The 22,298-nt window shown below is 41.1% G+C and overlaps 1 protein-coding gene across 2 annotated transcripts in view; it reads right to left on the bottom strand.

The window, feature by feature from the left end:
- itfg2 (integrin alpha FG-GAP repeat containing 2) overlaps positions 1–21,775 on the bottom strand; it is a 78,731-nt gene extending 56,956 nt beyond the window's left edge. Inside the window, exons 1-6 of one of the 2 annotated variants that reach the window (XM_073059351.1) lie at positions 21,591–21,775; positions 18,156–18,251; positions 15,490–15,531; positions 12,456–12,630; positions 1,370–1,500; positions 633–781 (exon numbers count right to left, since the gene is read on the bottom strand). In XM_073059351.1, the coding sequence (XP_072915452.1) occupies positions 633–781; positions 1,370–1,500; positions 12,456–12,630; positions 15,490–15,531; positions 18,156–18,251; positions 21,591–21,686 (689 nt within the window). In that variant the 5' untranslated portion in view covers positions 21,687–21,775. Of the gene's footprint in view, positions 1–632; positions 782–1,369; positions 1,501–12,455; positions 12,631–15,489; positions 15,532–18,155; positions 18,252–21,574 lie in introns of both variants that reach the window. The other variant, XM_073059352.1, reaches the window with a different exon arrangement.
- Positions 21,776–22,298: the final 523 nt, after the last annotated feature.

Below are 22,298 nucleotides of genomic sequence, written 5' to 3'. Positions count from 1 at the left end.
GAAAATATTAATTTATCTTATGTTACCCTCCAAGATGACCACAACCTTGACATGGTTTGGAGGCTTGTGTGCCTCAAAGACCCAGAGGGCTATGCTGGCTGGAGTCAGGGCTTTATGCTTTGGCTCTGGGTAGGGTTACCCACGCCAAACATATCAAAGAGTAGAGGCCAGACTAAGAGTGGTCTACTGATTCTCCAGGTTCAGGGGTTCAGCTCAAGGCTAACAACCTTGGCCAGTAAAACAAAACTGTTACAGAACAGCAATGAGGAATCCTTCCACATCTGAGTGCGACGGTATTCCTGAGTCTCCACCCGGGACTTGCATGACTGCCAGTAAACCGAGAGGAAGCTACTGACACAATGAAGGAAGCCGTGAACGCTGGTGAGATGGAGGACCTTCATTGCTGCCCTAAACATCAGCGGCATAACAGGCAAAAGAAGAAGAATGTTTGACATATTTGTGATGTACTATGCTGCTGTGAAAAGTAAATTTTCATGGCATTTATATTCTGTTTATGGATTTAAAATTTGAACCTGAACTCTTCCAGTTAGAGGAATAGGTGAAAGGCATGAACTTGAACTGTACATCAAATTTATTATTTTACCAGTACATATATCTTTTTGCAATTTTACCTGTTAGATGCTCCAGATGGATTTCTTTTTGGTGCTTTCTCTTGATCCAATTTCCAGGTGCAAAGTAGAACAGCATAGGCACATCCTGGCTGTGAGACCATCAGCTCCGGGGACCCATCAGGTCCTGGATTTACAGTAAGGCTGTCTACCTGTCACAACAGAATACAAATTATCTAGGTAATATAAAACCACTTTCCAATGTCCCCACTACACCTCACTGGCATCTACTGCTAGGGAAAATAAATTGTAAGGAAATTTCACAGATCACCCAAGATTATGAATCAGTGAACTAAAAAGTCTCAGCTGACATGCATCTTTTTCATGGGTCCCTCTCTATACCTTTATTGTCCATCACTATTGTACTCAGAACTTCTGTTGGTTCTTCTGCATAATCCGTCTTCTCTTGTCTCTGCTTGAATATGCTTTCAATTCCCCAGGTGTCATACTCTGAGATTCATCCCCCCACCCCCCCCATCCCACTCATGCACTCCTTCAGCGTATTGCCTACTGTGTGCAAATTGACCATCTTATTGTTACAAAAGAACACTTTAATTTGTCATAGTGTTTGAGGATGGCTAGGCTTCTGAAATTGCGTGTATTTTTATCTTCCTTAAAACTAGCTTCCTTAACTAAACCTCAAGTCACATCTCTTAACAGGCGCTTTAACATTTTTTCTTAAATTAGAGCTCTGTCAACACTCTTTAAATATTCTTTTGCACCTTATGACAAGTCCATACCTGTCCTTCCAGTAGCCATTTTTTCAGCAGTACCAAGTGTCCAGAACTATCAATCAAAGAGTCCTCCCAACGAAATGCTCTCACTACACGGTCAGTGTAACCTACCACCATTTCACACTTTCCATCTCCATCTGCAGGAAGAAACAATTAATTTAATTTGGTTTTGAGAATCTTTAACTGCCAATCTTTAAATGCTGCCATTTGAAATTCACTGCACTGTATGATGGCACTGATAAAGTGGCGACTGTTTGCATGCAATCATCAAACATTCCCATTTCGGACTACAACAGCTGAAATCCAGAGTCACAGTCATGGGTATTACAGTAAGCAGCATCGTTTTAACATGTTTTAAAAAACTCTATCAATACACAAAATCAGTGGAGCACAGACAGCAGACTCAGATCGCGAGTGCAGTTCCCCTTCAAGAAAATAGAAGTGGGGATAGTGCACTAGGCAACATGTGCAATTGAAATGCAGTAGAGCTAATAGGACTTGATGTTTCAATCCTTATGATAAAGTCGGCCCTCTCGATGTTGGCAGTAGGCTTGGAGTGGTGACAAGGAGGGTAGCTACGTCATTGGGGTCATCAGGTGGGCACCCTCCTTCTTTGATGTTTCGTTGATAAGCTCACGACGTCTCCAGAGGGCTCAACGGTACTACTTGGCATCCCAGATACACCCCCCTCAGTTCCGTACCCTCCTGTCTTCATCTTGCAGCCCAGTTGTTCTCTTTCCTTTTAATCCAAATCCAGTTGCTGCTTTCTTCTGCTGCATTTGACAAGGACTTGATTGCTTGTTGGAGGGAGACACCACACACCCTCATCTTCTTCAATAGACTGGTCATAGATGTAGCAACAAATCCCCTGTGTCCCACTTCTACAGGGGAAATCTTGGTCTTCCAGCCGGTCTGAGCAGCTTCAGTAGACAGTTTAGAGTACTTGGTCTTTTTCCTCTCATAAGCTTCTTCAACACCATCTTCCCATGGTACTGTCAATTCCACAACATATGCCAGCTTGGCTGTTGTGGACCACACGACTATGTCTGGCCGGAGTGTTGTAGCCGCAACATCTGGGGGAAACACAAGCTTCTTTTCCAAGTCCACGTCCATTTTCCAATCCCGAGCAACATGCAGAATGCTTATACCCTTTGATGTTACCTGGTGCTCTGGAGGTTGGCCACCTGGTACAAATCGTGTAATGTGGATATTTCCTGCCGATGTTTGTGAGAGAGCATTTACGGTGGTTTGCCTCTGTTCCAAGATTGATGCCAGCTGTCTGAGAACTTGGTTATGCCGCCAAGTATACCGCCCCTGGCTGAGGCTCATGGTGCATCCTGTTAAAATGTGCCTTAGTGATCCAGGTGCTTGACAAAGAGAGCAAGTGGGGTCTTCCCCCACCACTGGTTCAGGTTTTGAGGTGTCGGTAAGAGGTCATAAGTGGCTCTGCTGACAAAACTTAGCCAAGATCCCTCCATTTCCCAGATATCACGTCAACTGAGTTTCCTCTTTTCCAGGCTCTCCCAATTAGTCCATTGGGCCTGCTTGGCCATTGAAATGGCTCTGGTATGTCGCACTGCCTCCTCCTGTCTTCTCACCTCCTCCACCATGAGCCATCTCTTCTGCACTGATGTTGCCTTGTGCCATTGAGGAGCCTTTGGGACGAGCCCAAGACCGGCTCTCCCATGTTGGACTTGGCCAACCACATCCCTGAAGTGAAGAGCAGACCTAGCACTCTGAACGGTTTCAGATGGGGTCCACTTCCTCCCCATTGCCACACAGGGGGCTGCTGTTTAAATAACAGCATCTTCAGGTTCAGTGAGGGTAATGATCAACCTTGCTTTGGTGCATTTGTATTCTTCCACAAGACTTGTAATTGGTAATTCCAATTTGCCGTTCTCGTACAGTCTAACAGGACTTAAGCATCATGGAAGTCCAAGCCACTGTTTCACATGTGTGCTGATCACTCCTTCGAGCTTTTCCACCTTGTTGATGGGGATTTCATACACTGTTAAAGGCCACATGAGTCTTGGGAGTATGCCCAACTGGAAGCACCACAGCTTGAGTTTTCCTGAGAGCAAGATCTTGTTGATGTGAGCTATGTACGTGATGGTATCCTTTTTGAGTTGTTTAAACTGCTCAGTGTCCTTGAGCTTAGTATCATACCATCGACCCAAGCTCTTCACTGGCATTTCTGAAACAGTTGGGACGGGTGTTCCACCAATATGAAATCTATGATCCGTGTCTTGACCTTTGACAATGGAGATGCTTCTGCACTTCCTGGGCTTGATCTTCATCCTCACTCATATGATGTTTTGATGAAGCTTTTGCAGAAGTCTCTTGGTGCAGGGGACAGTTGTCGTCAGTATTGTTATATTGTCCATTTTAGGCACCCCACTCCTAACTAACCTGCTTGCAAATGTACAGCCATTGGAAAATAAAATTGAAGACCTCAGAGCAACACTGCTGTGCCAGCGGGACATCACGGACTGCCATGTACTTTACAGAAACATGGCTCATGGATGCAGTGCTGCAGCCTGATTGCTTCACCATTCACCGTAAAGACAGGTCAGCTCAGTCTTTTAAAAGTCAAGGAGGTGGGTATGCTTTATGATTAATCGATGGTGGTGCACAGTCGTGGTAGTTCTGTCTCAGTCCTGCTCACACAATCTGGAACATCTAGCAGTCAAACATTGTCCTTTTTATCTATCAAGGGAGTTTTCTGCCATCATCCTGGTAGTGGTATATATTCCACCCCAGGCTAATGTCAAGCTGGTACTGGAGGAGCAGTCACAACACAGCGCACCCTGATGCCTTCCCTATCATTGAAAGGGATTTCAACCAGTCCAGCTTGAAGTAGTCTTGGAACAGCTACCACCAACATATCACCTGTAAAACCAGAGGAGCTAACACACTTGACTACTGTTAGATCACTATCAAGGTTGCTCGCTAAGCTATCCCACACCCACACTTTGTGAAGTCCAATCATCTGGCTGTACTTACAGAAGTGATTTGAGTTGGTGGACTGAATAATATTCAGGGAGTCATCTTTCAATCTGAATGAATATGCCACAGTTGTCATCAACTTCTTCAAGACCTGTGAGGATGAATGTGTCTTCAAGAACATTACAGATATACCCAAACAAAAAACCAGGAGATTCGTCATCTGCTGAGGACTAGATCTGTGGCATTCAAGACCAGTGATCTAGATCCGTACAAAAAATCCAGGTACGCCCTCCAGAAGGCTATTTTAAGGGTGAGAAAAACAATTCCAATTGAGGTTAGAGTTGGAATCAGATGTACATCAGCCCCGGCAGAGTTTGCAGGCCATTACTTCCAACAAATATCATGAATGGCTGTGAGGCTTTGCTCCAAGATAAGCTGAACACTTCTCATATGCACTTCAAAAAGGAGAATAAAATGACACCTGTGCGAATCTCTCCAGCATCTGGTGACACTGTGATCTGCCTCAAAGACAGTGTTAGATCATCTTTCAAGAAGAGGGAGCAACTTCGCAAGGCGTCCAGCACTGCTGCAGTGAAAGGTTCCCACCTGCTTCAAAAGGGCAACAATTGTACCAGTGCCCGAGAAGAGCAGGGTGAGCTGCCTCAACGACTATCGCCCAGTGGCACTCAAATCTCCTGTGATGAAGTGCTTTGAGAAGTTGGTCATAGCTGGAATCAACTGTTGCTTAAGCAAGGATCTGTAACCACTGCAATTTATCTATCACCAAAGTGGATCTACAGCCAATACAGTCTCTACCTCTCCACTTGGCCTTGAATTATCTGGACAATAGTAATACCTTCATCAAGCTGCTGTTTAATAACCACAGCTCAAGCTTTCAACCCAATCATGACCTCATCTCCAATCAACAAACTCTGAAACCTAGTCTTCTGCGCCTCCCTCTGCAACTAGGACCTTGGCTTCCTCAACAGGAGACCACAGTCTATACAGATCAGCAATAATACCTCCTCCTCTCTGACAATCAACACTGGCGCGCCTCAAGAATGCCTGCTTAGCCCACTGCTGTACTCTATACACACAACTGTGTGGGAAGGCACGGCTCAAATGTCATCTATAAATTGCCAACAGCACAACTATTGTTGGCAGACTTTCAGATGGTGATGAGGAGGCATACAGAAGCAAGACAGATCAGCAGGTTGCATGCTGTCTTAGCAACAATCTCGCACTCAACGTCAGTAAGTCCAAGGAATTGCTTGTGGACTTCAGGAAGAGGAAGTCAAGGGAACACATACTGTTACGAAGGATGAACAGCTCTGCTGGGCAGAAGGGTGCAAGGTTGCCCATGTCCCCCTCCCCTGGGAGAATCACAAACTGTTACTGTTTCCACGTGTTAATGAGAGAGAAAGAGATGGAACAAGAACATACTGGGACTGGAACATCTGTTGCTGATAACACCAGGGGAGAGAGACCATGTTATGACTCCTGTAAGACTCACGGCAAAGGAGAGGGCTGTTTACTTGGTACTATTCTGTTCATTAAAATTCCTCAGTGGACAGCCGGAGTGGGCTGGTTTGATGGGCTAAGCCATTCAAAACTGATTGACATCTGAGACCCCATGAGTAGGGATAAAAGTGAGGTCTGGGGAGACACCCCTCAGACACACCAGGAGACGCACCAAGAGACACACTAGTGAGCACTGCTTAAGTGTTGGAACCCATGAAAAAAGGGTGGGGCATTTTAACTCACAGTGTTTATAGCGAGGCCGGTAGGGGCTTGTGTGTGTGTCCACCCTTGTCTGGGTGACAAGTCCACCATAGAAGAACGGTCTAGCTAAAGGACAGAGGGGTCATACCTGAATGGCCACAACAACACATCGATGGATCAAAAACATAAAGGAAGGTTTGCAAGACAATAGCTGTCACTGTTTGCTCGCTCGCTCTCTCTCTCTCTCCAACAATTACAACAAAAGAACCAACAACTACCTCAGCCTACATGAACTGAACTTTATACTTTCCCATGATAATTCCTTATCCCCTAGACAACGATAGAGCTTGTTTATTATTGATTATTATTATACCCACACTTTCAGGTTTAGTATTGCTAACATGTATTATCTGTATATTTGCAATGTTGATATTTATTTGTATATTTTACTAATAAACACTGTCTTGAAAATAGTACCAGACTCCAACGGATACTTCTATCTTTGCTGGTAAGACACCCAGTTACGGGGTACGTAACAAATTGGGGCCTCGTCTCAAGATTTGATACCAAATTGGGGGGCCAGTGAATCAGGCTATAAGTCCATTATTTGTTCTGGTTGCATGGGTAACCAGACGGAAAACCAGCGAAGATGGATGTAGACGAATTTATACAAAACCCGATTTTGAAGGCGCTAGAGGATGCCACAAAGACGGACTTGGTGAATATTGCGAAAGGTTTAAATATCACAGAGGTGAAGTCGTCAATGAAAAAGTGGGAGATACAGAGGGCCATAGCCCAGTATTATATATCCGAGGATGTGTTCACGCCGGGGGTATTAGAACTTATCCCTGAAAAGAAACCAGTTGTTGGGGTGGTTCAGTTAGAGTTGGAAAAATTAAGGTTGGATGCGGAACAGAAGAAAAGGGAGTATGAGCTCCAACTAAAGGAGTTAGAGGCGAAAAGGGAGCGGGAACGAGCTGCATGGGAGAAGGAAAAAGCTGAGGTAGAGAAATAGAGGGAGCATGAACATAGGTTAAAACAGCTGGAAGCAGTGAAGGAAAGGGAGAAAGAGAGGCAACATGAGCTGGAAATAGAGAGGGTAAAGCAACAGGGAAAAGACCGAGAGGAAGGCTCAAGAGAGGAGAAGTTTAAAGTTAGTAGACAGTTTAGGTTAGTACCTCCGTTCGAGGAGACAGATGTTGATAGTTACTTCTTGCATTTTGAAAAGGTGACAGTGAATCAGAAGTGGCCCAGAGATCAGTGGGTGGCGGTGTTACAAAGTGCATTAAAAGGGAAGGCTCAGCGGGCATATGCGGCATTGTCCATGGACGAGTCTGAGGATTATAAGGAAATAAAGCAGGCTATCCTTCGGGCCTACGAGTTGGTACCTGAGGCATATAGACAAAAGTTCAGAGATTTAAAGAAACTGTGGAATCAGATGTATGCAGAGTTTGCCTATGAAAAGGGTGTGCTCTTGGATCGCTGGTGTGCTGCAGAAAAGGTGGAGGAACCTCGATTCGAATCCGAGTCACGGCACCAATTTGTTACGTACCCCGTAACTGGGTGTCTTACCAGCAAAGATAGAAGTATCCGTTGGAGTCTGGTACTATTTTCAAGACAATGTGTTTATTAGTAAAATATACAAATAAATATCAACAATGCAAATATACAGATAATACACTTTAGTATTGGAGTAATATATAAAATATTATGGAGTATAAAACTTAATGCTAAAAACTATGTGGAATGCTAGAGACAATGGTGTGGTGGTATATGCTAGGGAGAGGTGGCTGGGAGAGGCTAAACTTGCATTATTTGCTGTGTAACCAAAACTGTGTGAAATGCTAAAAGACAATGGTGTGTTAATATATGCTAATCAGAGGTAGTCAGCTCTGAAGTTTGCTATGGGCTCTGCATGTATCCAATTGAATGTAGACGACAATATGTGTTAATAAAAGGTAGCTAAGAGGTGTTTTGCTTTGAACTTGTCGGCTGTGTAACTAAAGCTATGTAGGAGACAATATGTGTTAATAAAAGGTAGCTAAGAGATATTTTGCTTTGAACTTGTCTGCTGTGTAATTAAAGCTATGTAGTCAGACTAGAACATGAATAAGTCAATAGGTAAAAACAATAGTAACGGATGTACTGTGATATGCACCTGTAGACCGCTTGGATATGTTAATGCAGCTAAACCAGGAGATTGCTTTAAAAAGCGGCTGTGTCCGAGGATCGGTAGGCAGTCAGCGACCAGCTCAATGACTGTCTCAGCTTTGATTTGCAAATTAAAGTTTAACCCTTCTTGAAGAATCTTCTGCGTCTCCTGGTCATTTGAAAAGCACGAAAAACCACGACATTAGCAATACTAAACCTAAAAGTGTGGGTATTATAATAATAATAATAATAAACAAGCTCTATCGTTGTCTAGGGGATAAGGAATTATCATGGGAAAGTATAAAGTTCAGTTCAGTTCATGTAGGCTGAGGTAGTTGTTGGTTCTTTTGTTGTAATTGTTGGAGAGAGAGAGAGCGAGCGAGCAAACAGTGACAGCTATTGTCTTGCAAACCTTCCTTTATGTTCTTGATTCGTCGATGTGTTGTTGTGGCCATTCAGGTATGACCCCTCTGTCCTTTAGCTAGACCGTTCTTCTATGGTGGACTCGTCACCCAGGCAAGGGTGGACTCACACACAAGCCCCCACCGGCCTCGCTATAAACACTGAGTTAAAATGCCCCACCCTTTTCTCATGGGTTCCAACACTTAAGCAGTGCTCACTAGTGTGTCTCTTGGTGCGTCTCCTGGTGTGTCTGAGGGGTGTCTCCCCAGACCTCACTTTTATCCCTACTCATGGGGTCTCAGATGTCAATCAGTTTTGAATGGCTTAGCCCATCAAACCAGCCCACTCCGGCTGTCCACTGAGGAATTTTAATGAACAGAATAGTACCAAGTAAACAGCGCTCTCCTTTGCCATGAGTCTTACAGGAGTCATAACATGGTCTCTCTCCCCCGGTGTTATCAGCAACAGATGTTCCAGTCCCAGTATGTTTTTCTTCCATCTCTTTCTTTCTCATTAACACGTGGAAACAGTAACAGTTTGTGATTCTCCCAGGGGAGGGGGAGATGGGCAACCTTGCACCCTTCTGCCCATCAGAGCTGTTCATCCTTCGTAACAATACCAGTCCTCATCAAGGGATCATCTGTGAAAAGGGTGAGCAGTTTCAAGTTCCTAGATGTCAACATCTCTTAAGATCTATCTGGGTCCAACATATTGATGCAATTACAAAGAAGGCACAACAGTGACTATATTTCACTAGGGGTTTGAGGAGACTTGGTACGTCACTAAAGACACTCGCAATTTCTACAAATGCCCCATGGTGAGTACTTGACTGGTTGCATCACCACCTGGTATGGAGGGGCCACTACACAAGATTAGAAAAAGCTGCAGAAAGTTATAAACTCAGCCAACTCCATCGTTGGCACTAACCTCCCTGCCATCGAAGACATTTTCAAAAGGCGATACCTCAAAAAAGTGCCATCCATGATCAAGGGTATGGGGGTTCTTCTCATTGCTACCATCAAATAAGAGGTATAGGAGCCTAAAGACACACACTCAACGGCTCGGGAACAGCTTCTTCCCCTCGGCCATCAGATTTCTGAATGGACAACGAATCCATGAACACTAGCTCACTATTTTTTCCTTTTTTTCTCTCTGCTTATATAATTTAATATTTTATACATAGTTTTTGTAATTTATAGTGTTTTATTATGTATTGCAATGTACTACAATTACATTAGTAAGTTCCAAACTAGTGACTACAAGGACAGGCTTACAATTACTCTATCCATCCTCCTGTGGCACAATTATTTCTGACCACAAGCAGAACAAAAACCAAACTGCTGAAGGAACTCAGCAGATCAACCAGCAATGGAGGAGGCAGTAGATCACGATACTGTATCAGGACAGAGTATAGAGAGAAGACAGATAGAGCAAAGAGTTGAGAGGGAAGGTGAGACAGAGGCTGGTAGATAATAAAGTATGGTTGGTTGGGGATGATGGACAGATCAACAAAGGAAAGGGAGACGGAGAACTAATTTAGAGACAAAGGGTGGTGGGTGATAGATGGAAACAGATCAAACTAGAAACATCAAAACTGATCATTTACTGTTCGCCAGACCCAAAATTGCTAGGGTTAATTTGACACTATAAAGTAGATGTAACCATCCTCCACTAACTGCAGTTGGTTGGAGTAATAATCCTCTTTCTTTATGACTATATCTGCCATTCATTAAAGGCCTGCTCAGATATAAAGTTGAAGCTTGGACTCTTTTTAGAATTTTTCTACTGATCCAACCTTTGTTTGTCTTTCCATCTCCTCACCACCACCACCCTTCACACATGCTGTTTTTCTCTCCCTCTCTCTCTCTTCCACCCAGCTGGAGTCTAATAGCTAGATTCTACCACACAACAAAACATGACAGAAATCACCTTGCATTTAAATCAAGAGACTTTACTGCTGTTTAGTCACAAGTCTTAACAGTGCAAATGAAATGTACCCAAGAAAAATGTGCGGCACCACATTTGCAAATATTAAGTTATTCAGTGCACAGTTTGTTTTTCTTTTGCACATTGTTATTTGTCCATCTCTATTGTGTGCTGTATTTCATTGATTCTGTTGCGTTTCTTTGTATTTACTATGATTGTCTGCAAGAAAATGAATCTCGGGGTCATATATGGTGATATACAGGTCCATCTCCCACCCCCTTCCTCACCACATTCTACAGGGGTTGTATCGAGAGTATCCTGAGCAGCTGCATTACTGCCTGGTTTGGAAATAGCACCATCTCAGATCATAAGACCCTGCAGCGGATAGTGAGGTCAGCTGAAGGGATCATCGGGATCTCTCTTCCCTCCTTTACAGACAGTTACACCACACGCCACATCCGCAAAGCTAACAGCATTGTGAAGGATCCCACGCACCCCTCATACAAACTCTTCTTCCTCCTGCCATCTGGCAAAAGGTACCGAAGCACTTGGGCTCTCATGACCAGATTGCATTAGTTTCCTCCCCCAAGCCATTAGACTCCTCAATTCCCAGATTCTAGTCTGACACCGACTTTTACACACACACACACACACACACACAAACAATATTTGTTCATTTCTTTCTCAATTCCTGCTAAAACATTGTTTACATTTACATCATTTATTATTACATTGTAATTTGCCCTTTACTGTGCCTATTGTCTTGTTTATTAATTATTGTACTGCTTGCACTGTTTAGTACACTTTATGTCGTCCCGTGTAGGTCTGAAGTCTAATGTAGTTTTGTGTTGTTTCATGTAGTCTAGTGTAGTCTTGTGTTGTTTCATGTAGCATCATGGTCCTGGAGGAACATTGTTTCATTTTTACTGTATACTATACCAACAGTTATGGTTGAAATGCCAATAAAAGCGACTTGACTTTGATAATACATTTACTTTGAACTTTCAATCATGTCAGTGGTGCTGCTGCCAATCCTTACTGACTTCAGAGTCTGTTGAAGTCAAGGATCCAGTTGCAAAGGGATGTGTTGATTCCCAAGTCAAGAAGTTTGAAAAATGCAGAGTGTGAATGTTCTAAAGATGGTACTTTGTCCTGGGGCTAGTATTCTGTACCCTATACGGAAATGACCTTCTCAATACTTGTAGTGTACAAATTCCTTACTAATATATTGTTATAATTCTTACTATTTGCATGTAAAAACAGACATGCCAGACTCTCTTTTTCTGCCAAATGATATAAAAATTTACTCATGATTTGATTTAGTCTATTTCTTTAGGGAATCATTCGTTACTGATTACCAGGCAGTTTCCACTATATCCAAGAAGAATCATAGCCACTTACTAACATTTACAAAATCAAATCAGTAATCACTTATTTTCTTGTTACGGCATTGATATAATAATTTTCTTAATGAAATTTCCCATCTTCCAGTAGTTATGTCATACCAATAATATATAATTAGTATTTTGCACAATGCTTTTCAAAGTTTTTCTACTTCAGCTGTGTTTTTGCCTCTAGATAAGTACATGAATGATACCACTAAAAATACATTAAATGTATGATTGTTTGGCATCTTTCTTCATTAGACTCACAAAGACTAGTGTACCACAGAAATCTGAAGAATATATGATCCAAAGAAAGTCAATACAAAAGTAAAATATGAAAATAAGCATAGGTTCGGGGCAGACACCATTTTGTCCTAGCGATAATTTGAGACATACAGTTTTTAAAATTATAGCAGAAATGAAACTTTTATGTCTATTTTATGTTATAAATATTCTCATCTACTCACTGTTCTTTTCATTCAAGCACAATTTACATCAAATTTAAGCTCCTTCATCTCACTGAATTCATTTCAGTACAAAAATGAATTTCTTCAACTCACCGATATCACTAATGAGCATCACTTTGGTGTTAGCAGGGATGTGCTGTGCATAAAATGCTTTCTGTTCATCACTAAATAGGCAGTCATGGTGGCTAGAAGTGTCTGACTTGGTTGATATGCCGCTTAGGTCAAAAATATGGAACCAACCCTCCGCACCCACAGCTACAACAAAATTCTGGAAGAGAAAAATATAAGCACTTACAAGCACAATGGTTAATTATCCTGTTAATGGATGTGCTCTAACTGGTTTTATAAATTAACAATACAGCCATTTTTGTTTCCTACTATTTGTCAAATTTTTTTTATGAAAAGAAAAAGTTAGTAAAATCAAAATCTCTCTTGCTAGTTAAGTTGCCAACATAGCCCTTTAAGGCACATTCCCTCAATTAATTTCCCTGACAATCCCTGTGAAGCTTCTTTTAGCTTAACAATGAAAATATTTTTCAAAAATATATTACTGATCACATAATTATAACATCTCATTCCGGAAATATGGAAGATAGTAGCGCAATATTAATATGCAGCAGCCTCTCCAGACTCTGGACTGGGGATTGCCAAACGTTATGTGGATTTTCTGGTGTAGTCTGTTTTGTCATGTGCTTTTGTGATATCATTCTGGAAGAACGTTGTCTCATTTTTTAACTGCATTGCATTTGTGGTTTCTAAATGACAATAAACTGAATCTGTATCTGAATCTGAAAGGATTTGGTAGAATCTACTCCTAAACCCAAAATGTATCTGCGATTACTATGCAATATACAATATCTCTCTGCTACTTGTATTTAATATAATTATAAAACATCTTTTAAGTTGAAGTGACCAGATTCTTTATGAGCAAGTGGATAAAGATTACAATAGCAGGACCAAAATACAGATAAATCAGCTCTTAATCTACAAACCCCATTTCCAGAAAAGTTGGGATATTTTCCAAAATGCAATAAAAACAAAAATCTGTGATATGTTAATTCACATGAACCTTTATTGAACTGACAAAGGTACAAAGAAAATATCTTCAATAGTTTTACTGACCAACTTAATTGTATTTTGTAAATATACACAAATTTAGAATTTAATGGCTGTAACACACTCAACAAAAGTTGGAACAGAGTTAAAATAAGATTGAAAAGTGCACAGAATATTCAAGTAACACCAGTTTGGAAGACTCCATATTAAGCAGGCTAATTGGTAGCAGGTGAGGTATCATGACTGGGTATAAAAGTAGCGTCCATTAAAGGCTCAGTCTTTGCAAGCAAGGATGGGCCGTGGCTCAACCCTTTGTGCCAAAATTCGTGAGAGAATTGTTAGTCAGTTCAAAAGGAACATTTCCCAACGCAAGACTGCAGAGAATTTAGGTCTTTCAGCATCTACAGTACATAATATTGTGAAAAGATTCAGAGAATTCAGAGACATCTCAGTGTGTAAAGGGCACAGTCAGAAACCACTGTTGAGTGCGCGTGATCTTCGAGCCCTCAAGCAGCACTGCCTAAGAAACCGTCATGCTACTGTGACAATTATAGCCACCTGGGCTCGGGAGTACTTCGGAAAACCATTGTCACTTAACACAGTCCGTCGCTGCATCCAGAAATGCAACTTGAAACAGTATTACGCAAGGAGGAAGCCATACATCAACTCTATGCAGAAACGCCAGCGAGTTCTCTGGGCCCGAGTTCATCTCAGATGGACCGAAAGACTGCGGAACCGTGTGCTGTGGTCAGATGAGTCCACATTTCAGCTAGTTCTCAGAAAAAACAAGCGTCGAGTTCTCCATGCCAAAGATGAAAATGACCATCCTGATTGTTATCAGTGAAAGGTGCAAAAGCCAGCATCTGTGATGGTATGGGGGTACATCAGTGCCCACGGCATGGGTGAGTTGCATGTATGTGAAGGTACCATTGATTCTGAGGCGTATGTTAGGATTTTAGAGAGAGATATGTTGCCATCAAGGCAACGTCTCTTCCCGGGACGTCCATGCTTATTTCAGCAGGACAATGCCAGACCACATTCTGCACAGGCTACAACAGGTTGGCTTTGTAGACACAGAGTGTGTGTGCTTGACTGGCCTGCTGCCAGTCCAGATCTATCTCCTATTGAAAATGTATGGCGCATCATGAAGAGGAGAATCAGACAACGGAGACCACGGACTGTTGAGCAACTGAAGTCTTATATCAAGCAAGAATGGACAAAATTTCCAATTGCAAATCTACTACAATTAGTATCCTCAGTTCCAAAACGATTAAAAAGTGTTATTAAAAGGAAAGGTGATGTAACACAATGGTAAACATGCCTCTGTCCCAACTTTTGTTGAGTGTGTTGCAGCCATCAAATTCTAAATCTGTGTATATTTACAAAATACAATTAAGTTGGTCAGTAAAACTATTGAAAATCTTTTCTTTGTACTTTTGTCAGTTCAATAAAGGTTCACGTGAATTAACATAGCACAGATTTTTGTTTTTATTGCATTTTGGAAAATATCCCAACTTTTCTGGAAATGGGGTTTGTACAAAATAGTGAAGCTAGCTTGAGAGGGTGATTGGCCTGATCCTGCTTCTAATTTCTATGTTCACAAATTAAACTAGTTGAAAGTAAACTATTTGCTGATTTGTTTAATTTTCTTATAGCCACTCATTGTTCATTGATGGTAAATGGTAAAGAAATTTATTAACATTGACTCATTTCCTGAATGAATGTAAATTTAGGTAGAAAATCTAGCATTCCATTTTTTAGTACAATGTAACATATGATCAATTGTAGTCTTTATTTTTTTGATATTTGTTCTATGAAAATCACCTTAGAGAGAAATGATGTTCTGTTGAAAATATGTCCACTTTAATTATTAATTCTGTTTCACCAAAGATGATACATTAAATGATATAATTTCAGTATCTCCATTTATCTCAAGTTCATGAATTCTCAATTTGCCCATAGAAAAAAAAATCCCCAGAGAGCTTAATTTCTGAAATCACCATGGATCTGAAAATTACACCTTTCTCAAATAAATTATTCTTCAGTTTAGAAGTTCAAGCAAGTGAGATACCTTTCCTTTGTTGCAGATGTCTCCTACGCCAACACAAGTTACCTAGAAAGAAACACAAGTTAACTTATTACATGAAGCTACACTACTATCAATTCAGAATTTTACTTACTCAGCACTTCAAAAACTTATTACATCTACACTGCCAAATGTAGAATGTCTGAAATGGCAGCTCTAGTAACTTATGCAAAAACTTTTCGTCATTGCCTGAAAATTTTTTTAAATGCAAATCTAATCTGATAAATACTAAAGAAAACCAAAAGCACATAATCTAGTACGTCTGCCCCATCCGCCACAAGCTGGACTTCCCGGTGGTCAAATATTTTCCGGTCAAGATAGCGACAGTGAACAATGATTGCTCGGGCGACATCTTCCAGATAATCAAATAGTTCAGCTTTTCTACTTATTCTTATTATCTTAATTTTGTTTTTGAAACTGTTGGAGCCTGTGACTTAGTCTGTAGTTTGATCGAATGAGCTGGAGCTCTGCTGTCCCCAAGAAAACTCCAGGAGAGAAATGCAAGCATGAGCTACCACAAGCTGAAGCTCAGAGACGAGATGATGGGCCATAATTGGCTACAATTCTCATGGACTGAAGTGTTGAAGTACACTGAAACCTTGAGGCAAGTGTGGAGGAGAGTAAGTGGGACCGCTGGCTCAATTTGCTGTCCTCAGAAAGGCTGCTGGAACGATTTGCTTTGCTGCCACTGGGTTCCGATGGTCTCGGAGATGTTATCAAAATTCTGAAATTTATGGATTGGATTGTAGTTCATATTGGTCTTGTTCAGTTCTATGATTTTTTGTGTTCTCGCTTATTCTTTCTTGCTATGGATTGATGGGCTGAGGCTTTCTAGCATCTGCAGACTTTCCCATGATTGTGATTTAGCACAGATTTGTGTTTTTTTATTGCTATTTCAAACAAGTTTGGGTATTTAATATACATTTGATAAAGAAAGGTTTGTTGATTGAACTTGAAATCAAAATATTTGTTAACTCTAAATCTAAAATCTAAAATATTAAAAACAAAGCATTCTATAGATAAAAGTAATTCTGGATGGCTCTCTAGTTAAATACATTCATTTTGTATCAGAAAGACGATTCTTCTAACAGAGCTCTAATTGCATTTGAAAGACGTAATTATAATAATGATTACATCCTAAAATTTCGGTGGAAAAGAAAAATAAGGGGGAAACTAACAGTTAAAAAAAAAATTGCCTTCACAAAAATCACCAACACCGTCTTAACCAATTAAGTGCACAATTTTGTGCCTAATACTACCAAAAATAAAATACAGAATTTTTGGTGCAAGTACCTCATGTATCCCACCTCTGTTCCTCTCCAACTAATATTGTCAAAATGTCTCTCTGCAAAATACTCAACCACAATGATCTGAAAGCTAGATGTTAATAATACCGAAGACTCAAAATGAATGCCATTTCTCCTGCAAATATTAGCCATACAACTCTCAGCCATACAAACTTTAAGTAGATTGACCCATGACGGGATCCTAGTTAGTACACCCAAAGTAATTTCAACAGGTTCTCCATCAAAATTAAATGGCCAAGAAAGCCAAATGAAATCGCGTATTTTTTAATCCCATTTTCATCTTTCCAATTTTTAAATAAACAAAATATTTAATAAAAGAGATCGCCCTCAATAAAGAAGTCACCACAGCGGTATCTGTAAGATGAATGCCCTTGAAAGATATTCTCTGGTTGAGTGGTGCCAAGATCACAATCTCTTACTTAATGTTAGCAAGACAAAGGAGATGATTATTGACTTCGGGAGGAGGAAATCATTCATGAGCCAGTCCTCATCAGGAGAATCAAAGGTGGAGAGAGTCAGCAACTTTAAATTCCTCCGTGTTATCATTTCAGAGAATCTGTCCTGGGTCCAGCACGTAAGTGCCATTATGAAGAAAGCACTTTAGTGCCTCTACTTTATTACAAGTTTGCAAAGATTCAACATGACATCTAAAACTTTGACAAACTTCTATGGATGTGTGGTCGATATTATATTGACTGGTTGCATCACAGACTGGTATGGAAATATCAATGCTCTTGCACGGAGAAGCCTACAAAATGTGCTGGATATAGCGCGATCCATCATGAGTAAAGCCCACCCCACTATTGAGCACATCTGCATGGAAAGCAGCATCCATCTTGCAGGAAAGCAGCATCCATCAAGAGGGACCTCCACCACCCAGGTCATGCTCTATTCTCGCTGCTGCCATCAGAAAGAAGGTACAAGAGCCCCAGGACTCACACCATCATGTTAATGAACAGTTACTACCCGTTAACCATCAGACTCCTAAAACTTAACTCGTTCCATCACTGAACTGTTCCCACATCTAAGGACTCATTGTCAAGGACACTTCATCTCGTATCCTTGATATTTATTTCTTATTTATCTATTATTATTTTTCCTCTTTCTTTTCGTATTTGCACAGTTTTCAATTTTTTTGAACATTGATTGTTGTCAGTCCTACTGAGTGTGATCTTTCATCGGGGGGTAGTGTTAGAGAGTCAGAAAAATACTTGGATTGACTCTTCCCCATTTCAAAGTCCTACTTTCCTTGATTTGTTTTAGCATTTCAGTGAGAAATGGTGAAAATGAGTCAACTACCTTCAGTAATACAGAGAAAAATGAATATCAAATGTTAATACATACCATTCCAATGCAAGATCTAGTAATCCATGGCTTGCAGTCATCATTCTTGTATACATATAGTTTTCCACTGGTATCCCCAACTACAAGTTCATTCAACTGTAGCAGAATAAGAGGAAAATAAAGGAAATCAATCCAAGTTTTATGAGAAATTATTATTACTCAGAGGCTTAGACTTGACTTTTATATCTAGAGAGGCCGATTGATTATGCTGGTGAGTTTACCTAAAGGCAACTTCAATATTGACAGTTCTAATTTTGAACTCTGCATTTGTTGTGGCTCTTAATTCAGAAAATTTCTGTAATAAGATGGGTTTTGGCTTGCTGTTGGTACACTTCCTCTACGTACAAGGGTTTTAACCTTTCAATGGTACAAAACTGAACAGAGATGAATCTAATCTGGAATTTATATATTGTTCCTTTAAATAGGGAGGGTATAATTTAGAATCAGTGATAAAGTACAAATGCATGTGAATGGATAGCTTGCCGGTAGTAGAAAGCTTGGTGCCAGTGCTTTCCAATCATTTCCTTAATATAACCGCACTTACATATTTTGCAACCAGTACTGGAACAAAAGCCTGGTCAGGGAGTAGAATGGATTCAACTTTATTCACAGTTGATTGGAGAGGTTTCAGGTTTCACTATTTCAGGATGTATATTGTATGCGTTTCTCCGACATTAAATGTATCTTTGAAGTACTGGAGGAAGAATGCATATCATTCAAGAGGATAAGGTGAAAGAAGTTAGCAAAGAATGGAATTAGTGGCTTTAAATTCACCATGAATAGGAACTCCACTGGACAGATTCAAACTGTGAGAAAATGGGACCTACATTTGGAAGGCAGTAATTTGTTCAATTATATTGATGAGTAAAAAGGAAAACTACCAGTCACTGGCAGGGTTACTGTAAAAGCCCAATGTATCATAGGCACCTATTTTCCCTATTGGAGGGAGTTCCAGGCTGTCACTGTTACATTGAGAAAGTACTGGTGCAGAAACAAAAATTGCAGGGCTCTGGGAAAGAATAGGATAGATAGGATTGCTGGAAAGTATTTTCAAAGAACCAGCAGAAATATAAATACCTAAGAGCCAGGGCTCTGTGCACTGCACTGCCACATTTCTGATCAATCTGGAGCAATTATAGTCCCTATAAGTAAGAGTCCAATTTTTGTGCATATGCTTTAAATGTTATTGGTCCTGTCCTGTTGCTGGTATTGTTTCTGTAAAATAGTGAGAAATGGTAAGGCCAATCAACCTCTATTGTAAATAGGACACCTGCTTGTTACTAATAAAGCTCCTATAAATCAAAATGGTCACCAAACTCTCACTACTACCATTTCCTTTATGAGGACTTAATCAGACCATGGCGCAGTTCCTGTAAATGCCACAGGAACAGTTTCTGCAAACACGAGGAAATTTTGAAATCCAACAGGATCCCACTACCAAGCACATCTTTCCCTCCCCCCCTTTCTGCTGTTTGCAGGGATCGCTCCCTACGCGACTCCCTTGTCCACTCGTCCCCCCCATCCCTTCCCACCGATCTCCCTCCTGGCACTTATCCTTGCAAACGGAACAAGTGCCACACCTGCCCTTACACTTCCTCCCTCACCATCATTCAGGGCCCCAGAGAGTCCTTCCAGGTGAGGCGACACTTCACCTGTGAATCGGCTGGTGTGGTATACTGCATCCGGTGCTCCCAGTGTGGCCTTTTATATATTGGTGAGACCTGACGCAGACTGGGAGACCGTTTTGCTGAACACCAACGCTCGGTCCACCAGAGAAAGCAGGATCTCCCAGTGACCACACATTTTAATTCCACGTCCCATTCCCATTCTGATATGTCTATCCATGGCCTCCTCTACTGTCAAAATGAATCCAAACTCAGGTTGGAGGAACAACACCTTATATACCAGCTGGGTAGCCTCCAATCTGATGGCATGAACATTTAACTTCCGTTAATGCCCCTCCTCCCCTTCTTATCCCATCCCTGACATATTTAGTTGTTTGCCTGTTCTCCAGCTCCCTCTGGTGCTTTTCCCGCCTCCTTTCTTTCTCCCGAGGCCTCCTGTCCCATGATCCTTTCCCTTCTCCAGCTCTGTATCACTTTTGCCAATCACCTTTCCAGCTCTTAGCTTCATCCCACCCCCTCCGGTCTTCTCCTATCATTTTGCATTTCCCCCTCCCCCCACTACTTTCAAATCTCTTACTATCTTTCCTTTTGGTTAGTCCTGACGAAGGGTCTTGGCCCGAAAAGTCAACAGTGCTTCTCCCTATAGATGCTGCCTGGCTTGCTGTGTTCCACCAGCATTTTGTATGTATAGTTTCTGCAAGCATCAGCTTGTCCTATTAATACATCTTGCATGGCACTGGTATATTTCTGTAGCTATTAACAGGTCCTTACCTGAGACTGATACTAATCTTGTAAATATTAACAGGTGTGGAATGGCACTGGTTCAAGTTATGTGACTAACTCCAAGGCCTGGAATGACATGGATATTGTTCCAATAAAGAACTCATGTTCTTCAACACTCATACCTGACCTACCACTGGTGTAGTTCTTGTAAATACAAAGGGCACTACCTTACATTGATACTGTTCTTGTAAATATTAAGAAACCTAGTCCAACTCTGGTAAAGTTCTGTAAAAATGACCTGGGTCTGGTACTGTTCCTGTAAATATTAAGAAATGTCCCGTGACATTAGTACAGTTTTTGTAAATATTGAGTCCTAGCCTAACAGTAGGACTGCTCCTGTAAATATTAAATGGTCTGAACTGACACAAACAAATCCAGTAAATACTAGTGTTGGGATTTGACACTTTTACAGCTCCCCCTAATGTTAAAGGGTACAGCCAGGAACTAATAGCGCATTTATAAATTTTTGGGGACCAGCCGAACATTGGGACTGTTACTGCTAAAAGTGTCATACAAAATTTATATTGCTCCTGCAAATATTAACGCTATTTTTGTCACAGCCTTACTTCTTGTAAATATTAAGGTGCTGTGTTCAGGCATTGATACAGCTAGTATCAAGGATGCTGTTCTGACATTCATACAACTTCAGTAAGTACAGTAGAAGTAATCCTAGCCCAACACTGGCCATTTCCAACTACTAAGCGGTATGCTCAGCATCAGTATCGTTGCTGTAAGCATTAGAAAACACTGGCCTGACAGTGGTATATTTTCTGTAACCTTTAAGGGATCCGGCCTCACGTAGGTATAGACCCTTCAGGGGCTCCCAACCTGGGGTCCAGCGACCCCTCAATTAATGGTAGGGAGCCACAGCATAAAAAAGTTGTGAACCCCTGTCTGGGGTTTAAATATTATAGGGAAGGAGCGGTCTGATATTGGTCCATTTCCTGTCGTAATGCGGTGAGGATTCATTCCAGGGCTGTGTCGCTGGTTATAACGAGTATCCAGGTCTACCTCGCAAATGATTTACCCCGTCGTTGTCTGTGTCTCCCAGGCAGATTGCCTGTGTGAACAGGTTTCCAGTGAAGTCCAGCGCCACTCTCTCGACGTAACTGACGGATCTCATTGCTTGGCATTAAGCCTGCAGCGTTACTCGAAAAGATTCTGCTCGCCGCAACTGTATTAACTACAATTTCCGGCCACCGCCATGGCTGTAGCGCGACAGCGCCGGTTTTTACAGCACTATGAATTACGGCAAGCATCAGGACCAAATGGGAAGTTTGACGAGGTTTTCTTTCTTTTGTGGTTTATTTTTTATTGAAGTTCATCATCAAACAAACATTTCCATAGGATGTATTTCAGATACTGTACACATATATCATATATTCATATTTGCCACAAATCTCCACATAATATTTATCTGAGGTATACACTTACAGAAAAGAGAGGAAAGAAAGAACAAGCAAAAGGAGAAAACTGTACAGGTAGGGAGTGATCTTTTTTTGTACACCACCACCAGCAGTATATTCATTAAATATTTATCTTTTTTCAACCATTCTTGAGGTATATAAAGTATGCAGCAAAACTGGTTTGAGGAATAGTCCAGAGTGCAGGTTATTTACATTTTAGTACGCCTAGTTTTGGAGAGAGTTAAGTTAATATGGGCGGAAAGCACATGCGTGGCCAATGCCTTAAACTGGATGTCGGGAAAATTGTGGCATAATTGGCCTGTAGCTGG

This window comes from Hemitrygon akajei, chromosome 10 (assembly GCF_048418815.1).
Source record: "Hemitrygon akajei chromosome 10, sHemAka1.3, whole genome shotgun sequence".
Lineage (NCBI taxonomy): Eukaryota > Metazoa > Chordata > Chondrichthyes > Myliobatiformes > Dasyatidae > Hemitrygon > Hemitrygon akajei.
The sequence above is the reverse complement of the archived record's forward strand: the minus strand, read 5'-3'. Positions and strand labels throughout refer to the sequence as shown.